Consider the following 23365-nt stretch of genomic DNA (forward strand, 5'->3'; position numbering starts at 1 on the left):
GTCGACTGCTTTCGAAAGTCGCTCTGCACCACTGTCCTCCAAACATACTGTACACTCCAACTCATCAAGGCATTGAGCTGCTTGGAGGCCAGAGGGTGAGTTTCTGATGTCCTTTTATTTATTCTGTCTGAGACTCAACTGTCTGCTTAGCACCAAAAACACTTCAATAATTGACTGGCCCCTTCATCATATTTTTGTTGCTCCTACTTGCTTACATAGTCACTATACCCAAAGCATGTTGAATAATTCAGCATGTCGGTGCTTGTTGTTCTAATGAATGATTCATGAGGCTGAGCGCTGCCTATGGTGAGTGGGAGGATCTGGACGGCGAGTGCCATTGCAATGCGGAGAATAAAGAGCAGAAAGAGCGGCAGATTTAAAGACAAGCAGACCAAAAGCTTTGCCTAGAGCTCTCTACAGGCGGTCTGCGATAGCCCCTGTTTGAGGAAACCACAATGCTGCCAGACTGATGCTGAGGAGGTGACCTCTCTCTAACTTGTACAGTAGGTTTTTACAGTAGCTTCCTCTGCCAAGGTCAGGGACATCAGCAAACACACCCTGATCATCTGTACTTAGCTAACAATTTGTTTGAACTTAAAAAGGACATTAGTTGTCAGCCAAATGTCTGAATCCTCCTCAGTTTACCCTAGAAACTTTCTGGATGTTTGCTGAAAGTTTGTGCATGTCCTTCCCTTTAGAGGCATGTTCTCAGACTAAAAGATTGAAACATTATTAACATTATTTTGCTGATTATCTTTAATGAAACAACAAAGCACGAAACGTCATTCATTTTCAATGAACTGGCTCCGCCAATGATCTTATTTGTTTAATTATCTATAGACAGCATGCCTAATGTGAGAAATGACAACAACATGCAGACATTCAGAGAGTCTCCACACAGCAGCTGTACCTGAATGTCCCTGTACGTCAGCAGGAGATTGATGACGATGTCGACTGAAAGACACTCCACGTTGTCCAGCCGCTGTTGGATTCGGCTCAATTCGGAGGCGAGCTCCATTCCAGTGTACAACTCTCGAGCTTTACGGATCTCATTCAGGATCGTCTCACGGAAATACTGGCTGGAGGACAAAAACACGTCTATATATGTGAGAGATAGTCGATTTAGAAGTGTTCAATAAAACATTACATCTAAAAGATGTTCTCTGCGTCTTTTAGCAAAATTATCACCTCGCAATAAAGCTTCAATTGACTGAAAGGAACATGTGATGGATGAAATGACGCTCTGTGCCAGAGTGGTCTGCCATTTATTCAAGATGAACATCCATACAAAAAATCCAATTAACACCTGACTAACCGAATTGTTTTAGGTAGTTTAGTTTCTCCTGGAGGGGCAATTCTAACAAGACTGGAGTTTTAATTCATTTCCTGGATTCCCTTACTGCTTTACATGATTTCATAGGATCCTCTAGTGAGACATAAGCTTTTTTTCATAGATGTTATTTACGTATTACATGCTTCCCATCAAATTCAGCTGTTACACTATTATAAGGTCTCAGATCCACAAGGCAAAATACATTTAATATGCAGCTGGTTAATTATTTGAAAAAGTTACTTTAAGTAATAGTCACACTATCTCACTCAATGTGCAGTATCTATTTAGTATGTATGTAAAAAAAAAATCTGCTTTGTTGCTTTAGTCTTCAGGGATTCTGGTCTCCAGGAGACAAAAGCTTCATCAAAGTGCATGTTTTTCTTTTCTGTCTGTAGAACCTGAGTCACTATTCCTGGAGCTGAGCTAGAACTAACTGGCAGCTGCATCGCCTGCTGGCAGTGAAACCTGAAATATTTCCCAAGCAACAGAGGCGGCATGAATGTTTTGGGTTTTTTTTTTTTTTTTTTTTTTTTCAAAATGCAGATAACCACGCAGGTCAAAGTTGAGGGGTGCACCACATAAAAATAATTACAGCAGGTAAAAATAGGAAGAATGGGAAAATAAAACAAAGGTCTGTTCTGCTAAACAAACATGAACACCTGCAATGCAACCTGGCTGCTTCATTGCCTGTGAAGTACCTGATTCATCAGTCAGTCGTCACCTCAGTTTGCCTTCACAGTAAACCAGTTGAACACTATTCTCCTGTATGAGCTTTTCTATAAGGAAACATATATATGCACTTTGTGATGTAGCCTGGGATTAGCACAAATGTTTGCGGAGGAACTCCAGATTAGCATGAATAGCTTTGAATCAATTCTTTTTAACTATGCTTCCCTATTTGCAAACCTACTGCTTTGTCTTAATGCTTCCTTCAACAATAATCAGGAAACTGACAGGAAAATTCATGGTCATTGACATTTTTATGATTGCAGGGAAGTAAATTACTAACCTTATCTAGTTCTACAAAACCAAAATGCATTAACTACATACTTGGTCCAAACAGAGGTGCTGCATAAAAGTGTTTACTATGTTAACACTGTATGTAACACTGTATGTAGTATGTACATATTTAGGTATAATATAGGTTCTCAGTTTGGCACGATTCAGGCATTGCAAACCTTAAAACTCTTTGAAATACAGATATCGTGATACATTTTCCCTCAGTGTCATGGTCTCTACAGTTACGTATGTGCCTGTGTAGAGCAGTACTTACCTAAAAAACAGGATATTTCTATAGTTTCATATCCCTGCTTATGTGCAGTTCATTGGACAAAATGATGAACAGTATAATTTTATGCTTTATGAAATATTTCATAAATAATAATGAATAATCAGCAAGAAAAAGAGAGATTACGTAGAGAGACTAAGTACAGTATACGGGCTACAAAATGTTAGAAAGAAAATAGAGAAACATTAAAAGAAAAGCTTGAAAATACATAAAGGTTTCACCCATTTTTCAGCCTTTGCTGTACTTACTGGGAGTTGGCCTGTGACACTTTAAGCAGCTGGATGAAGCGGTCCAACAGCGGCATGCAGATGGGTCCCAGCAGCATCTCGAAGCTGGGCTGCATCAGCTCGGTGAGGCCCTTCATCAGACTGCTCTCACAACAGTACACCTTGTTGTGGGGTGTCACCATGTAGGGGATGAAGGTGTAGTTGGCTGAGCATGTCTGTTAATAGAATAGAGACAGTGTTAGAAAATATCTGTCGGTAGAACAGAAAATTAGAAGACATTGTGGGTTTGGTGTGAAAGAGGCATCAGCAGTACTTTAGTTGGAAGTAGGTGTATGGCTAGAAAAATTCCCAAAGACTGGGCTTTTAAGCCCACATGGACAAGAAGGACTCCAAATGAGCTACGATCTGATGACAACTTGGCAACTACATCTGCAGAGAAAACCTGTGTGATGCAATTAGAAGCTTTCTAGAGAGAGATTTTGTCAACTGCTGCTTCTAAGATAAAAAAAACAGTATAGCACAGGGTGGTGCCTTTACAGTCCAATAAATATGCACCTTCAATAAATAACCTTATCTTAATCATACAACAAACACTCTTACAGCTGAGTTTACAAAACATTCAGGAAGCAGATTGTGTGGAGGAAGTCTGAGCCGTTTCCCCTGTTTGAGACTGTTTTAAAATAATGACATAAGGCTTCAGCTCTAATCTATCTCTTCATACAATAGTGTTTATGTGTCGCTGCCTTCACTGAACTAGTCCAAACACGCAGCTGCTGGATGGAGAGATCTGCATCAGTGGTAAAAGCACCATTAGGAGCTGCTTTCTTACAACCACAAACTCTCAGAGCAGTGCACTTACACATTCCACTTGCTCATGCAGACTGGTGCTCATGAAAACCAAGCAGAAGCAGAGGCCTCGCTGCTCACCTGGCGCAGGGTGCTACTCTGTTATCTACTGCAGCTGTGGCATTCAGGACTAATACTGTTTTGTGTGTGTGTGAGAGCTTTAGCTGCAGCACTCAGTGTTCTTCTTTATTTACTTATCTGTCTGGAGGTAGATTTCATCATTCTGTATCTTTATTTGTTTTAACTTGACATGATTCCCCAGCAGTGGTAGTGACGCCCCTGTTGCGGTGGCCTGCCACTGCTTAATAAACTAAAAGGAAACACGTGCATGTGGTGTTTTTACAGACAGCACAGAGAGAAAGAGACAGAGAGAAAAGGAAATCCTCTATTGACATCCTCAAGAAACAGCCGAGTTCTTTTCAAGGAGTGCTATTCCCAGAATGTCAGATGTGTGGTGAAACAAAACATGAGAGCGTCTGAAGGCGGTTGGGCTGCTACCCAGCTGCATCCTGACGGCTTTCATATTCTGTCATGGTTTCGGCTTTTCAGCAGACTCTCTGGGAAGACACACTGCTGCTGCTGCTCTCTGCCAACAGAGAAAAGGAAGTGAAAGAGAGGTGTGGTGATAAAGCAATGAAAGCCATCTACAGAGAACTACTCCCCCCCCCCGTGCAGCAGCGGTTCATGACATCACCGGTTGATGCACTGGCGGTGCATGCCTTTCAAAAGTAACCCTGTGACCCATGTCTCTCTTAGGTGTAACCAGTCAGGTTACAAAGTCCTGACACTATATTTAGCTCCTCTGTTTCTGCTGTCATGGGGATCACATGACAGGTTTGTTTTCACAGGCTGATGCATATTTCAGATGAGCTGCAGGTCATTTCGAAGCTAACCTCTGCTAGTCTCTTACAGGTAACAAGTTTCTGAGCTGTGAAGGAAACACATGTGACAGCGCTGGCTCATGCAGAATCTGTCGAATGTGACTGACAGTGAGTCAGTTTTTCAGTGAGTGAGTCATCTGGTTTGTTAGCCTTGCTGAAGGTCCATCTGTCCATGTGCAGTTACAGCACGACTGTACTGCAGCATCATGCCTACTCACTCACCTTCACAGAGACAGAGCTGACCACACTTAATGTACATCCCTGCTCCAGCAGCCACCTTTGTCACCCCCCACCCAGACTTAAAGCTCTGAGTTTGTACCTGTGGGTTGTGTGAGTGGGTGAATTTGCACCAACACAGGAACCAATGTGCATGCAATTACAATAACTGGATAGATACCAACAGAGGCAAAATACCTGGATTTGCACTTTCATGCTGAGTAGTTAAATGCACTTGAACACTATTAGCAACACATGCTCAGCATTCTCAGTTGTATTGCTTAGTGTTTTTAATGCTGCTCTAAAGCCTTTCTTTGCCTGTGAAAACCCCTTAGAAGTGCCTTTATGTCTGAAAAGGGCTAGTTTACTAAAGCTTGTCTTGGCTTGTAACAGCACAGAATAAGGATGTACATTTGCACCTACACACTGTATTTCAAGTGTTTCCTCTAATGATAAAAAAATGAATTGCAAGAGAATGTAGTTAAACCCCGCCCTGACAGCGATTTGCAGGCCACATCTTCATTTTCATGTCATCACAGTGAGGATGCAAAAAGGCAGGTCACCACAGACAAGGTTTGTTACTGACCAAGAGTTCACTCTCGACCTTTGCTGTTGAATGCATGTATTGACATCAATAAAATTATGCTTAACATGTCTTTCTGAACTGAAAAAGTTAACTGTAAAATTGATAAAAACCCATCTAAAATGTTAATGACGACACTTGGATGTAACAGCACTCTCAATAACATCAAAGGGATGAAAAAACATTCAAAAACTTTGCTGATGTTGCATTTAAGTGCGTTTTTCCCAGCACAGAGGGTTAGTTAAGAGCACATGCACCAGTGCAAAGGGCAGTTAAGTGCCTTGATACAAGCAGGAAAGAGAGAGAACAAAGAGAGTGAGCGCACATAAGGGAGATCAGTGAGCTCACACTCTCATACTGTGCGTGATAATGAGCTCTCCTCACACGGTACGAGTCAGTGTCAGAGATCAGTACGTTTCATGTAACACAAGGCCGCCTCCTTCTACTCTGAAAAGCCACTTAGGAGTGTTAAGCCTTTCATCTGACTCCTGAACATGGACTCCTAGACAACAACCAGCCTGCTCCTGAATTAGTCGACTGTTTACTTAGTTAACAGAAAATTAACCAAATATATTTTGATCATTTGAGGTATTTAGCATGTAAAAATACCAGACATCTGTCTCTTTCAGCTTCTAAAAGAAAACATTTTTATCTTTTCTGTTTTATATTAGTTTATATTGGTTTTACTAAAAATGCATATATTATATAAAGTGTAATGTACCCAATGCATTTAAGTGAGTGCATCTAAATCTGTTTTAAAGAATCAGACTAATCTGAGTGAGTCAGTGTACAGGATTTCCTTAGCTTTAAGGCAGTAACTTATTTGAATGCTGCACATTTACAAGCTAAATTTTCAAAATGCTTCTTGCTTTTTTATGCAGATTGCAGCCGTGCAGTCACCGTAACTCATGAAACAGCTGTTATCGGAGAAAAATCATCTTGAAAGTGAAAAAGAAGATGTGTTCATTTTACACTTCTGTGAAATCAAACATTTATCACAGCTTCTAAGAAAACTGGGCTGCAGAAGAGGAAACCTTCCTTCACCCAGTGCAGAAACATAAGGTGTTAGACACTATGCACCCCACACGTTGCAAAAAAGCATATTCTTTGCACCACATAATACGTGTGAGCAATGGGTGAGTAATGTGTGAAAGGCGAGGGAAAGAAAAATTGCTTTGTGTACTTACAGTGTTCTTCTGGCAAATTATCTCCTGAAAGAAGAGAAAAATACATTTAGAGACTCAATATGAACATTTTCCCCTGTGGGCAATTTTGAATTGAACTCCGAATGTGAATGTGTTACTGAATAAAACAACACAAAACATTCTCACTAAAATTCAATACTTCATAGGCGAGACAATAACATTTTATTAAATGACACTGTCTTTGTGGGAGTTTGATATAAGCAATGTAGGTTTCAAAATATTCAAAGATGGTTTTGCAAGTATTTCATAAGAACGGAAATGCATTTGACAATTAGTTAGGGCTTACAAGCTTGTTTTCAGTGTATCTTAAACTGTAAAAAAAAAAAAAAAAGAAAGAAAAAGTTTTTTAAAAAGACAAAATGAGGCCAAACTCAAGAGCTGCTCTACTAATAATGTAAATCACTGAGGTTTAGGTGGTTGCTATAGAAGCTACCTGATAGTGATGCCAAACAATCTCTGTATGAAACCAAATTCTCCATCCATGTAGTGGAACAACTAGCCAGGTGTCTAAACTCTTTTCTTAACATTAGCTTCTAAAATCAATTGAAAAGAAGAAAAAACTTAGCAAAAACAAGATTTTCAAACCATAGAACTGTAAATTAAGGAAAAAAAAAACATGCAGTGCAAACCTTCAATTTATTAGCATATAATTTATACCTGTTTCTACAGTGAGATTATTTAGTTGTAAAGGCTGTGATCAAAAGAAGCATGACCAGCATGGGTACACTGATTACACAAAGGTCTCCATAGTACCTTGTGTGTTTTTTAAAAAGAACTCCAGTTGAAAAGAAACCTCTGATTTTAAAACAGCATCCTTTGAAACAATTCAGCAGCCTGATAGAGATCACAGGAAACCAGCACAGAGAAGAGGTCTTTTCAGGCGGGCCGAGGAGCAGCCAGTCCTGCCAGACAGATGGGCACCATGGCAGACCACAGGAAGAGAAAACTCCTGTTGGGTACCGGTTTGCAATAGAGCAGAAAATGTCATCTTAAGCAATTTCCAGCTAAATTAAAAGAGCTGAGAATGTGCATTAGGTTTTCTTGGCATTTTTATCTTGACTTTAATTTGCATTTGAAGACAAACCTATCCTGTACTTTATGCTGACTATATAGTGCTGCTGCTGTAAGACTCCTCTCACTACATAAAACTGCCTACAATAAAGGCTCCAGTGTTCCTCTGCTACAACTCGCCTACAGAAAAAGCTTTTTTTTTTTTTTTAAATGTGTGTGTTCAGCGTGAGCTCTGTGAAAAACGTCTTGTCTGCTGCACAGAAGCATAAGACTCACACTGTCGTCATATCCTTGTCTGGGAGATATTGGTTTCCAGCCCATTAACATAACAGCCTGACATATGAACACAGGTTTGTTACTCTCCATTGCTAATTCCCATAACGCAGTCGTGATTAAACGTAACAAATGGATGCAGAATAACCTAAAACCTCCATAAGTACTTAAATTTACAGGGTTCCTTGCAGGAAGGTTTATTTAGCTGAATCCACAAAGATGCAGATTTCATAGAGGATGGCTACAGGAGGCTGTCCACCTCCACTGCAAAATGTGAAGTAACACCATGGCTAAAAGAGTAAGAGTAAGAGTAATCATCTAAAAGTGTTTTCTATTTTAAGAATAGAACATGTTTGGAAATGTGACCTCTATCTGTAAGTGCAGTTGTTCACTATAAAATGGCAAAAACAGTCCAAAATGCCAGGTTTTCCAATGAAAAGCAATCTTGGATCCACCAAGATCAACCTGGTCTGTGTCTCATGACCTAACCTTCCTGTTTTTAGAAATCTCTTGATGTATTTTCTAGTTAAGAGGCAATTTGGGCTGAAATTAAAACCTTCTTGGTGCAGGTTAAAAACTACCCCAAAGACACTTAGAATAAAAAAAATAGAACAATACATAAAATAATAAAAGAACTGGCCACAATCACTGAGTAGTGATCTCAAAGTGAAGTGCAAAAACACCACTGAAGACAAAAAATGGAGAGAATTAGTCCAGTGGATTACCACTTCAAATGTAGTTGGGTGATAATGAAAATTGAAAACAACTGGCTGTATTTTTCCCTGGAGACCTAATTTTTGCTTATTCACAACTAAATGAGCCCATGTTTGCCATCTTATCTTGAATTGCTTCATAAATGCATTTCCTTTCAATCAAATTATTGATGTGTTTATGTGCCACCACCACCAAATTACATTTCTGTCAATCCCCTGTCCTCCTCTGCCTCCTCCTAAATATAGCCTTTAATCACAGACTGCTCGGTTCATACGTTAAAGTGCTGAGGGCAGGACTGTCCTGATTTCATAATGATGGCGTACCTGTAGAGACTGGAGAGAGTCTGAGTTAGTGTCGCAGTACAGGATAATGTTGTTGGCCATGCTGAAGCTCTCTCTGACTCCCAGGTGGTAGAAGAGTGAGGGCTGGCGGAAGGCATCCATCATCTCTACAACAGCAATGTCTGACAATGAGAAACAGGTATAGGTGTTAGGTTAGATGAGTTAGTTTTGGTTACTAATTAAACCAATATGAGTTGTTGAACATTCTCAAAGCATCAGCTTCGATCTGCAAATATAGTCTGTACAGAGACAATGAAAACCACACATTTGCCAAGGTGTGCAGGCCAGTCACGCCCCTCCACATCAAACATTAAAAAACATTGGCCATAGACTTTTTATTGTGGCCTATTTAAAATTAACTACAAATGTGCCCATTTTTCATTAAAATTGACAAATCTATGTTCTGCTACAAAATCTCTTACTTTTCTGGGCTAAAAAATTATTTACATATATTCCATCCATCCATCCATTTTCTATACCCGCTTATTCCTTAACCAGGATCACGGGGATCTGCTGGAGCCTATCCCAGCTCTCTTTCGGGTGGAAGGCAGGGGTACACCCTGGACAGGTATTTACATATATTCTTTAAATTAAATGAACAGCAATTCTCATTAACTACAACCGTTCAATATAACATTAACCAAATATGCACATCCCATTAAAGATGGGTGTCAGTAAGTGTTGATGGTTTTCATTAAAGCCAATATTGACTGGTCTTTATTGTTCTGGGAGGCAGAATCACACAGCAATGAGGTTAAAGGTAAATGGACATGTCATGTCGTGTGTTTATTACCAACTGTATTTAATTCAGAAGCTCACCCCTGAAAAACAACATATTTCAGAGATAAAGGTGCTGTGACCCACTTTTCTACTCTGAATACAAATAAACTCACTGACTCAACCATATGATCAGGATCAATAGGTCAATAGGAGTAAATATTACAAAGTGTCACTCATGCCAGCAGGACCTACAGCTTCTGCTGAAGGAGTGGAGAATTCCCAGCCTTGAACCAAGAGGCCTGTGCTTATAGTAGCAGAACTGACTGCTATGTTACCAAAGAGGTTATTCACAGGTTGTTGAACTGAACCATACTGCAGCCCCTTCAAGTCAAAGATCTAAATTCTTGCCTTTAGAGGGAATATTCAACTTGTAGAATAAGCCTGATAATGTTATGGAGTCCCAGAAATGAGGTGGAGCAGTGCACGTCGTCCCTGAGGCCGCTTCAATCCACTGATAACAACAAAAACAAATCGGCTCTGTGGCTGCGCTCCAGTAATGACATGGCAGCTTAGAGAACTGCAGAGATAACACGGCACCCGGAGTATTTCATCTGTTTCCAACTATTCACCTCTCTGTGTCAACAAATGCATTGCACGGAGCTTACGAGCTGATGATCTCTGATCCAGCCAACCACATAAATTTATCTTTATTGGTCTATTTCATGACAGCTAGTGGAGGAACGCACCAAAACATTCAGTTAGTCATCCAAATCAGTGGGGTAATGTAAGCACTGGCCCACACTGTGAATAGCTCGGTGATGCGATGCTCTTTCGATCGCAGATGGTGCAACAGTCTCTTACTGTCCCTTTTGGTCTGGTGGCCTGAAACACTACCAATGAACGCTAATGTTTCTCCATGTCTGCTGCATTGTGTGGGTAGGTAACACACTTGCCATATCGCTTTTATTTATAAGGTGACAATATGTGAATATTGTGTTTATGGCTCGTTCTGCTGCCTCCAAGTGGCCAGAAATCCAGTTAATGCAGCTTTAAAAAGAGGTTTGAGAAGACTTCACATTAAAGTTCTTTAAAAATACATTATTTAAGAGTTGAAGGAGCACATCATCATACTTCCTTATCAGAATAAATCAATCTGAACAACTGTTTGAATGTTCACAATATGAATGCCTGATTAACAGCAAGCAGTCAATTAAACTCAGCGGCTCTGTGGCTGCATGCCAACACAACACAGCTGAGAAAGGCCGATTGCAGGCAGTCTGGTCGTAGTAGTGGAGAGCTATTGTCAGTGATGAGGGGCCACGTAGCTCCTCAAGCTCATCATCAGCACATGCAAATTTAACCAGGAAGTAGGCACTTGTTGCTGGCCTCAGAGATTCTCCTCATCAAGCCCTTCCTCCACACGAGCTTTGGAAATCAACATTACATTTTTATTTCAACCAACTAGGAAAAGGACAGGAAGGTGATTTTAAGCTGGGTGGCTCTGTGCACTAATGCAGAATATCAAGATGGTTTTCTCCGGATGAACAGCCAGCATCTTCACATCAGGATGCCTACTCTCTGGTTGAGTGCAAGTTAGGTTTCACATTCTGACGTACAAAGAGAGGAGGGAAAGTACACCTTAATCCTCACTTGGACTGACCTTAGCTTAACAGGCACTCGTTACCTCCACATTTGTGACGCATTTCTACCAGTGATATCATCACAATCATGCACACATTAAAAGTCTAAAGCAATACTGACAGGTTTGTATGGGACACACAATGAAAGTAAAATGAAGTAAGTGAAAAATACTCACACCCATAATCCCATTGCAAACCTTAATAGTCAACACAGTAAAAACTTGTTTCATTTCTTCACTGCTGTTATTTCATGCAGACAAGATGCAACTGGTTTTCAAAACTCAGCAGCACAGGTTACCTGATGAATAAAAGATAAGCTTGTCTTGTTTCTTTGCTGTCAGGAGACCCCATCAATATTACATCTGAATGAGATTTTAATGCAAACAGGCCATTAAAAGGCAGCAGCCTAATACACAGCTGCATTTTCAGACAAACAGGGCTGCAGCTCAGCTTTTCAATTGCAGTGATGCCTTTGGTGGGATAATTTAGATTTTCTTAGCTTAGAAACCTCACCTGCTTTACAGGAATATGTCTGAGCCAAGAAAAATGTTTGCTGTTTGTCATAGGGCTGGGCTAATATAGGTAATGAATAAGGAACAGAGACGACTCCATACACATATGGGGAAAAAAAAAAAAAAGGTGCGACAAAAGTGAGTCTTGTTCTGCTGGGAGAGTCAAGAGGAGCCATGAGTTTTCATAAGTGCTTTGTACTCACAAAAAAAGCCCCCGAGAGCTGACAACATTTGACAACTGGAGTATGAGGTTGTCAGTGTGTATATGAGTGTGTATTTTAGTTTAGACAGAAGTGCACTGAAAAATAAAAACGTCTTTGAATTTAGTGAGAAGCCGAATTCTACACAGATACAGAATCACTTTATTTCTTCAGCAGGATTGTCAGCTTTAAAATGCAGTGACAGATGCTTGATGTTAAAGCACAGCAGTAGTTACAGTGAAAGAAATGTTTAGATTGTAAAAAGAAGCCAGTTATATGGTCAGCATAAACCTTCTGTATCTTCTTAAGCATAAAACAAGCATTTGGTTGCTGCAAAATAAACTATGAACGGAGCATTAAGCATTCCTGAAAAATCCAAGTGGATTTAGTGGAGACTTTTATTCTGAAAGGTACAAGGTAATCCTGCCAGTGCTATATTTCATGTTGCTCCTTTCTCATTAGAGTTGTACATATGGTTTGGACTTTGCCCTGGAAAGTTATGTATTTTCTTTGCTCCGTGTACTTTCAGTATTTTTGTTGTACATGTGATAAGTAACTTTAATGTAAATACAATACACACAGGTATGATTTTACATTGTATTGTATTTTCATGCACACTGTTGATTAGGAGTGACGTTTTTTGAGGGGCTGTATGTGTCAGGGCTGACAAGTAGCCTGCAGAGACTTTTGAGACCATGTTGAATAGTACAGAGATCATTAGGGGGGGCTGCCAACATAGTGTTAACAGAATTGTAAAGTCAGGCGCTCACCCAGTCACCCCTTCAACAGCTTCAGTAACCTGATCACATGTGCTCATCTCAACTGTTGGTGATCATCACAAATCAGGAGTAAACCCAAGTCTATCTACACCAGGGAGACAAACAAGAGAAAAACAAGGCTAAAACATGCAGAGTGATGCACTGATAATCCTGCTACACCTCCTACGGCTGGACCTGCTACCGTTGACCAAAACTAAATTGATTCCCTCGCCCACCGCTCAAAGCAGAGGAGGGAAAATAATTCAATACTCTCACACTGTTTGGCTTTCAGCAGCACTCGGCCTGTTGCTGCAGGCTCCTCGAGCCCGGCGTTACCTCTGAGGAGGAGAAACAGGGAGAGGAGAGGAGGCAGGTGATCGGTGATGAGCAGCTTGTAGAGTGTAGAGCTGCCTGAACTCACTGGGGATTGTTCCGACGTCTACTGACTCCACTTTACAGATTCTTCTGAGTTCTCCCCCAGATTGCCTCCACTATTTCCACATGCTCGACTAGGAGGGGGGAAGCTACTCAGTATTATAATCAGAGAGATGGAGATTCTTCCAAGTGGGTATGGATTATTTCAGCAACTCTAAGTCTCTTTCGCTCCTGTGCTCTGAGCCAAATGGAAAGCATACATTTAGACACGAAGAAATCTATTTTAATGAGTGTGGGCTGTTGAGAAATGTAAACAGTCGCTCCCAACAGCCTTCAGCTATAAACAACACTGAGACTGTGAGCATCAGCTACACTATACATCCCTAAAGCCTTATACAGTGTATGCAAACAACTAAACTAAGGTCACACTGTTTTTTCCCAGGAATTTTAAACTGTACCTCTTGGACATCTTTATCTTTAGTTAAAGCCTAAGAACTGACAATGATGGAAAAACATCTCCCAGAGTGCAGCACTTCAAACTAGTCATACAGGTGTGTGAGCTGTCTTTTAAAATACTCAGACCCTTGTCTTCAACAAGTTAAAATATCACCAGCCCACAAAACTGTAGAAGACATGCAATGAAATGTAACAACACAGCCAAAGAAGAATTGGAATAGCATTACCAGAAACACTCTAAATTGCCAAATATCTACCTACTTCAGCATGTTTCAATGATTAAAAGCCATATCTTGTTTAACTTTGCTGATACCTAATTTACTGTTATAGTAGTATTTTCCAGTGCACTTCTAACAGGACCACTGCATATTTCATATCATCTGCTTCAACTAGCAGTACAAGAGAGGAATAAAATGATTATATGTGTAGGTATGTGTCCGTACTGTGGCCTAACAGCACTCTGTATTTCTAAAAATGTCATCACATTTTCAACAACAACATTATCAACAGCACTGTTTACTCTGGTCACTCAGGGTCCAGCTGTGTAGGACTGTAGCTTTATTATGTGCCCCCTCTGTTTGACTCAGGACAGGTGCAGCAATTAAATAAAGCACTTGTTACAGTTACAGTTACATAACTCCACATAAGATTTTTTCTTTTTACCATGGAGGCTCAGTGAGGAAAGTGCTGTAAAGGATCTAAATAACACCATCAGCGTTTGCAGCAGTTGTGGATTTTCCTCTTATCTCTAATGGTAAAGGAAGAAATGAGGCTTGTGTCAGTGGTGCAGGAGTGCAGCAGGAGGATTTCACTGGACCTCAGCCCACACTGAGAACACATGGGAACAGTGGAAATACTGTCTGCATGCTCACCCGGAAACCATTTCCCATTTTCCCTCCCCTTATAAGAAGGAACCTTCAAGAGCACAAGATCCAAATTCTCTGCCAAATTTCCAGAAATGACAGGGGGATGACTGTGGGTTCCTGATCATTACTTGCTACAGATGATGTTTCACGGCTGTCAGGGATGTGCAGGATAAAAGACCTGCAGATAGGGGGGGCCACTGGTGGTAAAGGCAAAGGCAAAGGCAAATTTATTTGTATAGCACCTTTCATACACTACGCAATTCAAAGTGCTTTTGGTGTAGCGGTAGCGTGCCTGTCCATATATGCAGGGGACATGTCTTCCCTTGCTCTCTCCCCTAATTTCCTGTCTCTCTCCACTGTCCTATCAAAATAAAAAAAGGCAAAAAAACTGCTGCTCCCCCCCCAAAAAAAGTGCTGCAGATTTGAGAGGACAGTTTTGGATTCAAAAAACTTCACTCTCTTTATCCTGGAGCAAATGGTCAAACATCTAAAATGAATTCCAAATTTGGTTGAGCTCCATGTGAGGCAACAAGCCAGTAGAGGCATTCTCCCAATAACAACCCTGGGAATGGAAGAAAAGAACCATACAGCTCTTTCAACTGAGCATTTTGGCCATAAATACATCTCTGCTCCCAACGGATAATATGGGAAATACTAGACAATAGATATTCAGTATTTTTGCTGGCCTGCCCCTTTATTTTTAGACAAGTGTGCTCGAAAGCAACAACCCTGAAAGCACCAACATGCAGGAATTGAGACCAACCTGCTGGATGCACCATTCTCCTGACAGACTGCTCCTTTATACCTCTGCTCACATTGTTGCCTTTTCACACACAGAGATTTTACAAACTGTAATGCCGTGGCCCTGAGGGGAGAAATAGCTGACAACAGAATGTGAATTCATCCGCAGCAGGCAAACACAGTGGGAGAAACCCATGCTGCTGCAATTTGGCTACTTCACTTCACTTCAGTTTCACTGAAACAAGGGGGATTTGTTTTTCTGCCAAGTAGTATCTGTTTCTTCATTTGATAGGAACAGTTATGTTTATTGCAAACTGGTGCATTATAATAAAACCGCACTTGAGAAAAATTTGTCTAAAAATACACTTGACCACCCAGAAAAGTGGGATAGATAACAGACTCCAGCAGGGTTGATAACAATCATCTTAGGGAGTGTCTTGGTATTTTGGACCAATTGTGGAAAACTTTAAAGCTCCTGCTAAGTGTGTTTAAAGATGTCTAGATATGAAGTTATATTATTTGATGTTTGGATACTCTCAGATTCAGATCAGTGGCATGTCTCTAGAGTTGGCAGTGTCAGTCTGTCCACTACTATGGTCATAGAGCAAAAACACCAACAATAATGTCTTTTTTTATTTGATGAAAGCATTAACATAATTTGCAGTAACCTCCCCGGGATAACTTAAACTGAAACTATTACCACCCAAAAAGGTTTCTCTCATTCCCACACTGACTCATGCAAACCTGCAGTGCTGCAACTGCTTTGCAGTGCATGTGCAACATGAAAATACAGAAACAAACCAGATAAACCAAAGACAAAAGCCGCATACTGCATGTGTGTGTGGAGAGAAAGTGTAAAGACAGACCAGTAATCAGTAACTGTCAACTAGAGCCTGGTTACAATTTTATCATTAGACAGTATCAAGTGCATGTAAACATAAAGAATGACTGTGAACTATATGTACCAATGTGTGTTACGTGTTCATACAGTAGGAGTAGAAACCAAAATATAACAACAGGTGCTCTTCATTTTACAGAGGCCAGTTGGTAGAAACTAACTACTATGATAATTTGTGTGACTGGAACAAATGGACCCTGATGTGACTGGAACAAATGGACCCTGATAAACCTTAAACGGGACTTTTCTGAGGCACACTTGAGAGATGCAGCCTGGGCTTCATCCAAGAGTATACTGCAATTCAAGACCCTCCTCTTAACATATTGTGTGCTGAAATGTTATGCACAGGGACATTGGGAATTGATTTTACAATATACAAAGATTTAAAAGCTAAGACCAAATGCGATGATAAGGTGAGTTTCAAAGTTTTTCCTCCTGGTGAATTTCCATTGTAAAATTAATTTCACAACAACAATGAATGAAGAGCAGATTGCCAGCTTCTGATTTTGAGTCTACACTAGACTTCCTGTTGAGAAATACCAGCATGAAAAAAATAAAAAAAATCTTTTCCTCACCAACGTGCAGTTGTGTGGCCTAGCTCTGACATGTAGCCACTTTACCCCATATGACAGTGAGTGGCCTGCGGGCTAACTCCTTCTGACCTTGTGCTCTCTGACCTCTGTCGAGCAGCCAAGCACAGTCAACAGGAGGGAGAATAAACAACTTAGCAGAGGGCGAACTGATGGGATTTCAGAGCAGCGCAGCCTCCCTGTCAGGAAGCTGGGTCTACACTTTTATGCTGGTGAATAATGAGATCCTTTCAACAAGAAACCGTCAGCTGACGCCCTGCAGAGCTGACACAGGACACGTCACCAACTGTGCAAGGACCTATTGGATCTACAGAATTAGACTGTATGTGTTTCAGTTTAAATAAGCATCTTTAAGAATCAAATTTTAATTTTGGAACAGCAGAAAGCCAGAAATATTTTATACCTGTGAGGAAATTTTTATTTTAGATTTTGCTGGTGACATGATTTTAAACCTTTCTAGTGTGTTGCTGATTTACCTTAGAACTCGAGAGTGTGCTCCTCTCAGCCTTCTCGATATTACAACATAAAACACAAGTGGACAGCCTGAAAATGTATGAGCCGTATCTGTGTTGCTGGCAGAGTGATGAGTGCTGGAGTCCAGCTCTCACCACAAAACACGGGGTAAAGCAAGTGCTCAGACTGAAGCAAAGCTGCTGTCAAATCAGTGTTTGTTCAAAGCCCATTGTGGTCTCTGTAAGTCACACAGTAATGCAACATAACAGTTGACCGGCGAGATACCACAGTCTGAACAACTGATCCTGATGAATACCAATGTCAACAGCTGCATATTTAGTCAGGAAACATTAACAATCTGAGCATTAGGAACCAACTCATTACAAATTTCAGGTGCATTCTTCAGGAAATAGAAACAATTACAGCTTTGGATGAATGTTTGTAACACAATCAGCATGTTAATGTGCAGCAGTGTGATGTCAGATTTTGCTATCAATCCTTAATTGAGTTAGACATGAGCTTTTTGTGAGCTGTTTACTGTTTAGCAGACAGGTTGGGTGATCTTTACCTCATTGTTTATGGACTGATGTGTCTGTCCTTTCTGTGCTGTTTTCAGTCAACAGGGGCGGCGTCACTGGTGTCTAGGAGCAGCTAGTTTGGCAGTTATTGTGTCGGCTGAAGCTACGTGTCATCTGAAACATATTGAGTAACTATTGTCTTGTTGCTGTGCACTGGTAGTTATGGAGCCACTCAGCTTCTTTCACTTGATCAAGGTGATCAAGTCCAAGTCAACTGCAAACACTGAACCTGGAGGAAGACTTGCACAAACACTAGTGAACAGGTGTCCTGAAGGATGGTTCTGATCTAAGAGCTGGTATTTATGTCAGTCTATTTTCAATAGCCTCAATGAGCTGCAGCAACTATTACATTTGTTATCCTAACTGTTTGGATACCTTTAATTATGTGGATTCTGCCACTGGTGCCAGTAGATTACATCGCAATAATCCAATCAAGGCCGTTGATCGGCTTGGTTAGAAAACAGTTCTTCATGAGAGCAACAACAGACTGTTGTGTATTTTGACACAATCTGAATTAGAAATCTGGAAAGTGACAGATGCAGAGTTGACTGACAAACAGCAGCTCTTTCTCCCTCTGAAATCCACAGCTCTGCTCAGCAGGACCAATCTGACCCATCACTCACTTTGACCTTTGTTCAGCTACTGAATGTGTGTTTAAGTAGTCAAACTTTAGTATTGCACACTTTAGTCTAGATAAACTGTAACAATGATTCACATGGCATCAGGCCTGATGGAGGAGTGAACAAGCAGCTATGACAGATGCTTCTAAGTGTATTGATCTAAGCTGCTGCATTTTTTGTCTGCTCTCTAAATTCACTGGAAACAACAGCTTAATGCAGCAAAAATGAATCAGCAGGACTGATCATTAGCCGAGCTGATTATCACCATCAGGCATCCAGCTACTCTTGATGTGTAAAGAGATGAGATGGATAATAAAGTTGTCTTAATTTCCACATTAAAAGAAGCAGCTAGAGAATTATGCTGCTTTCTTGTTCTTGTAACTGTCACTCTGTGCCTTCTCCTATCCAATGTAACTGTGCAATTACCACTTTAAAAAGGCGCAAGTTGTTTATTTTGTTGCAAAATAAAAATTTTCTATTTAACACTGAACATCTTTGTGTTGTGGACTATTAATTAACAAAGCAGGACAACACAACGTCACACTGGGCTCCTGGAAAAGTGTGATGTGATATAGACCAAGTGATTCAGTGAAACCATATGTGCACATATTGTTGGCGGCTCTTTTTTTAGGGTTTAAAAAAAAACAAAACAAAAAAAAAACAGCCTATAGTTTATCCACCTTTACACAACAACAAAGCAGACTGGTATCAGTCAGTAACATATGATCAGGCTGAACAACAAGTTCAAACTACTGCTGATAAACATCATGATGTGAATTAAGAGCTCAAGTCTGATTGCAGGAACAGAGAATCAGATCATCTCTGCTGTGCATTAAGGAAGAACCTGTTGGCTGAAGTTTGCATCTACATTTGTCCCTGATGTTTCTGTTGTATCGTGGCCTGAGGGTTTGACAATGAGCTATTCCCATCTCTCACACAAATGATCTCTTTGTCCACAGCATCATGTGAGCAGCACATTTAAAGACAGATAGACACAGCTCCTCGTTGTATTTGAATTTGGCAAATCATCTTTCCAAATTAGCAGGGAGGCACACGTTTTCACTCTGGCTCTGAGCTCATTGTTTAAAGGCTTTTATTGTCTGGCCTTCATCTCTGGTACACACTTGTGCAGGAAGAGGATGAAGCAGCGTGTGTTTAAACAGATAGAACAGTGTGTTTCTGGGAAAATGCCTCTGCACTCCCATGTGAATTATGAGAAAATTCCACACTAGTTCTGTGGAAGGCAACCAAACAAAAAAAACAAAAAAAAAAAAAAGAAAAAAAAAGAAAAAGAGAACTCTATATGTTTGTACAACAAATAATATGATGTTATGACAAGAAACAAGCCTATCTCGTGTTGAACAGAAACTTTACAACTGTCTGGTTTCCTCTTCTTCTACTCGTACTAGAAAGATGTTTTATGGTCTGATGTGGGTAAATTTGTTTTTATGTTGCTGTTTCAATTTTAGTATTAAAACCCTGTTATGACCTGACTTCAGATGTGTTTGAATGGTTTTGCTTTACTCTACTTCCACTGTATCTGCTACTGAAATTTCAAATGAATACCAAATGATAAAACACCCCATTGTCAGCACAGGGAGAAAGCTGCAATAAATTACTTTATACTTTATTACTTTTTGGGTTTACATATACCAGCTTCACTTTCTAATCAGTTATCTTTTGAAGAAGTGGCTTTTTACTGGTTAATTTATCATTTTACTAATGTTTATATATGGGTCATGAGTTATTGGGGGCTGGGGCTGGTGATGTTATCTTCCTGCATCATATTTGCTTTTTGTTATAATCCTTTAATGATTAGTTTTTACATTTAACTGGTTTCTTGATTTGCGTTTCAAGTCTACATTTACGACTGCAGGCTCGATGTTTATTAGACAGTGATCGATGAACCACTGACCCCTTATTAATGACTTAACTGATGACTCACATAGCCACAGAGATTGTTCACAACCTGGCAACCTCAAAGTTTTACCTATTAATGACAAATACGAGCCAGTGAATGCAGCTTATAAACCGTTTATATGGGCTGATTTATGAGTAGTGTTTCCCAAATGCCTGGAGTTTCAACAGGATTTCAGTAGCTCTATTTCAACATAAATGCCAAAATACATTCATTTACAAGTTGCAGACAGTTTTTGGTGTTTGACCACCAAATTACAAAAGAAAAAACAGACTTCCTGGAAAATTCATATTTCTGCTGTTATGCTCTGATATTTTCTACATTCTGCAGTTTTGTGGATCTTAAGAGTTTAAATACGTTTTAGTTCCTTGGGTTTTGCTCAGATAGGAACTAGACCACAAGGTCTGACATTATTCTGGTTTCCCTTTAGAGGAACCTCTTCTCAACTACTTTGCATTTATCAGACCTAAACTTAACTTCTCAAGTAAATCTTTAGTTATTATAACTGTGAAATTTTGCTCCCTAGTGTGTGATACAGCCACCCTATGACGGTGAAAAAAAAACGACCTGTGTCTGTGTGTCTGTTATTGACGTGCTGCTGTTCTGCAGTATCTCCTGAGCAAATCCTGACACCGAATGAGGACAATGCAAACACTAGCTGATGTTTACTGGCTCCTCCACACACTGGACAGCCCTGTACATCACAGCTGCTTTTTATTTGACCACAATCCCTGAAAGGTCTGCTTTTTTTTAGTGCTCACTATATATTTCCAGTGTAGGATTAGGAGGCGACTACTACACATAGAGAATAAATAAGAGCAGGGAAAGTGCCGAGAGACAGAGGGTTCAGGTTTGTGTCTCTGCTTGTAGATTCCAGTGGAAAGACCTGCCTCATCGCTCAACCCATGACACTCCGGCACAATACTGGAGGCGCACAATGGAGGGTGGAAACTGTATGAAGGGGCGGGAGGCTTAACAATCACCTCCACATTTGTGGAGCAACAAAACAAACAACTATAACAAACCCCAAATGTTTCCCTTCTGCTCAAGAAGTTCCATCTTTGCTTGACACAGTGTGGAAATAACTGGGGAATGATGGCTGCAGGTTCAGGCCCCAACATGTAGAGCTGCAGGGAGCCCAGAACAACCTGTCCTGCAGACAGCTTTCAACAAAGGGGATTTAAAGGTGTGACCTCTGATTTAAAAAACCAGTGTGGAAAACAGGTGTGCTCTGTCACCATGAAGTAATGCACCGAGGGATGACTGACTATTGCTTTTAGTTTAATTACTATAATGGGGAGCAAAGATTAAGCTGAATCCATCAAAATGCATTTAGAAGATTGATCTGAGAATGAATTGTCACGTCCATAAAATATTTAGATCCTGACAATCACCTGTGATAGCCCACTGAGTTTCAGGGCGGTTTTGAAAGTTTGGTGCAATTTAAAAAAGGTTTTAGAGGCTTAATTCACCGGACTCACCTGCGTTGTAAAAGCTGTCCAGCACCGTGGTCTCCCCAAAGTCCAGTTTCCCAAAGTTGACGGTCTCCAGCTTGCTGCCCACCGTATCGCAGGCGTCCTTTAAACACTGCAGCGCCATGCTCTCTGCGTTATTCTGCTGGCTCGTCTCTCCGTTCACCACATAGGCAACTGTCACCGGTCTGCTTTTGCACGACTTCCTGGTAGACAGCAAGTCTTCCCCGTCCATCGGACACCTATCGGTGGACGGGCTGAGCCCCCCGCTGCCGATCACCGAGTCCTGCCAGAAAGTCCCGGCTGCGGGGATGCCGGAGGCGCCGCCACCCCCACCGGTGTTACTGTTGCTGGTGTTTTCACCGCTGAGGCTCTCTTTGCCGGGACAAGCACAAAGGCAAGGCACCGCTAATGAAATCCCCTCCTGATCTTGACTCATCCTGCTTCAAGTATCACTCGCTGTCTCAAAGTGTGGATTGTGATGGTGGGCTTCTCCAGCAGCGCTCCATTGAGAGCCAGCGTTACGCACGGCGGTTACCCATGGAGCCTGTGCAGAGGCGCGACGTGCAACCTTACTCCGTTTCAACACAGGTACACAATGTGTTAGAGGCAGAGGTGCAACTCCACATCATGTTGCATGTCTGCTGTCGATCGCACGCTTAGAAAAACACCCGATAACGCTGAAGGACACCGATTGGCTGGAGTCACGACACACACGAGGAAAAGCCACCAAATCCGCGCATTCCTTCTCAGCTCTCACAACAAACACACACACACTTCCCAAAGTTGAGCGACACCCGCGGTGTGAGCGCAGCGACGGTCCGAGGAATCACAAATGTCAGAAATGTCACACCGCGTCCAAGTTGTGCGCAGTTAAAGCCTCACATCGGCACAACAGCGTGTGAGCTCTCAAAAGAGAAAGTACGCTGCGCACACGCGTCGAGACAGGTTTCATATGCATGCAGACCCTGCCCATTTTCCACTGTTATCGCCCAGTCCAGACTCACGCACTGGGCGGGGAGTCTGGTGTAGCTGGGCGGAGACACGATCACCATATGTGGAGTTGTGTAGGTCAGGAAAGGATCAGTACACCGAAAACAACACATTTAATATACAGGGTCAACATTAAAAATCACTAGAGCACCAGTTAGTCAGCTGAGGTGGACAACCAGAAACTGATGGTAGGGAAACAACAGCCTTTATGAAACATTAATCTCTTTAACGACCATTTAATAATGCTGCAAACTAATGACACTGCTCTGTCCATTAATCTCCTATGATCCAAATTCATTGCAAAGAAAACGTAGACTGTTGTAATCATTCAGTTGTGAAAGGTTTGAAGCAAATTTCAGCTGCTATTCATCCCACAGAAGCAACAAATATGAGTGGGCTTTGTAATCCTCTGTGAGGCTGCTTCACTTAGACCTGATTCAATCTGTTCGCCATAGTCTAGAAGGCGCAGCTCTGTGTGAATTGTCACCTGTTGTGACCTGGTGCTTTCAGTCTTTGCTGTCACACGGAGGGCCTCTTGTGGTAAGAACCCCATATTACAGGGGGGCGCAGTGCAGGAGCAAATAATGGGGCCAAAAACAGACATGATACATGAATACATGAAGAAACAAAACAGTTTTTATTTTTTTTATTTTCCTG

The 23365-nt window shown here is 41.1% G+C and overlaps 1 protein-coding gene across 1 annotated transcript in view; it reads right to left on the minus strand.

Annotated features, from left to right (window-relative positions):
• The window catches only part of map3k5 (mitogen-activated protein kinase kinase kinase 5), a 46862-nt gene extending 24190 nt beyond the window's left edge, over positions 1 to 22672 (minus strand). The window contains exons 1-5 of the mRNA XM_026318307.2: positions 21725 to 22672; positions 8901 to 9040; positions 6562 to 6585; positions 2870 to 3063; positions 911 to 1079 (exon numbers count right to left, since the gene is read on the minus strand). Coding sequence (XP_026174092.1) covers positions 911 to 1079; positions 2870 to 3063; positions 6562 to 6585; positions 8901 to 9040; positions 21725 to 22154 — 957 coding nt within the window. The 5' untranslated portion in view covers positions 22155 to 22672. The remainder of the gene's footprint in view (positions 1 to 910; positions 1080 to 2869; positions 3064 to 6561; positions 6586 to 8900; positions 9041 to 21724) is intronic.
• Between the last annotated feature and the right edge of the window lie 693 nt (positions 22673 to 23365).

Source organism: Mastacembelus armatus, chromosome 24 (genome assembly GCF_900324485.2).
Source record: "Mastacembelus armatus chromosome 24, fMasArm1.2, whole genome shotgun sequence".
Lineage (NCBI taxonomy): Eukaryota > Metazoa > Chordata > Actinopteri > Synbranchiformes > Mastacembelidae > Mastacembelus > Mastacembelus armatus.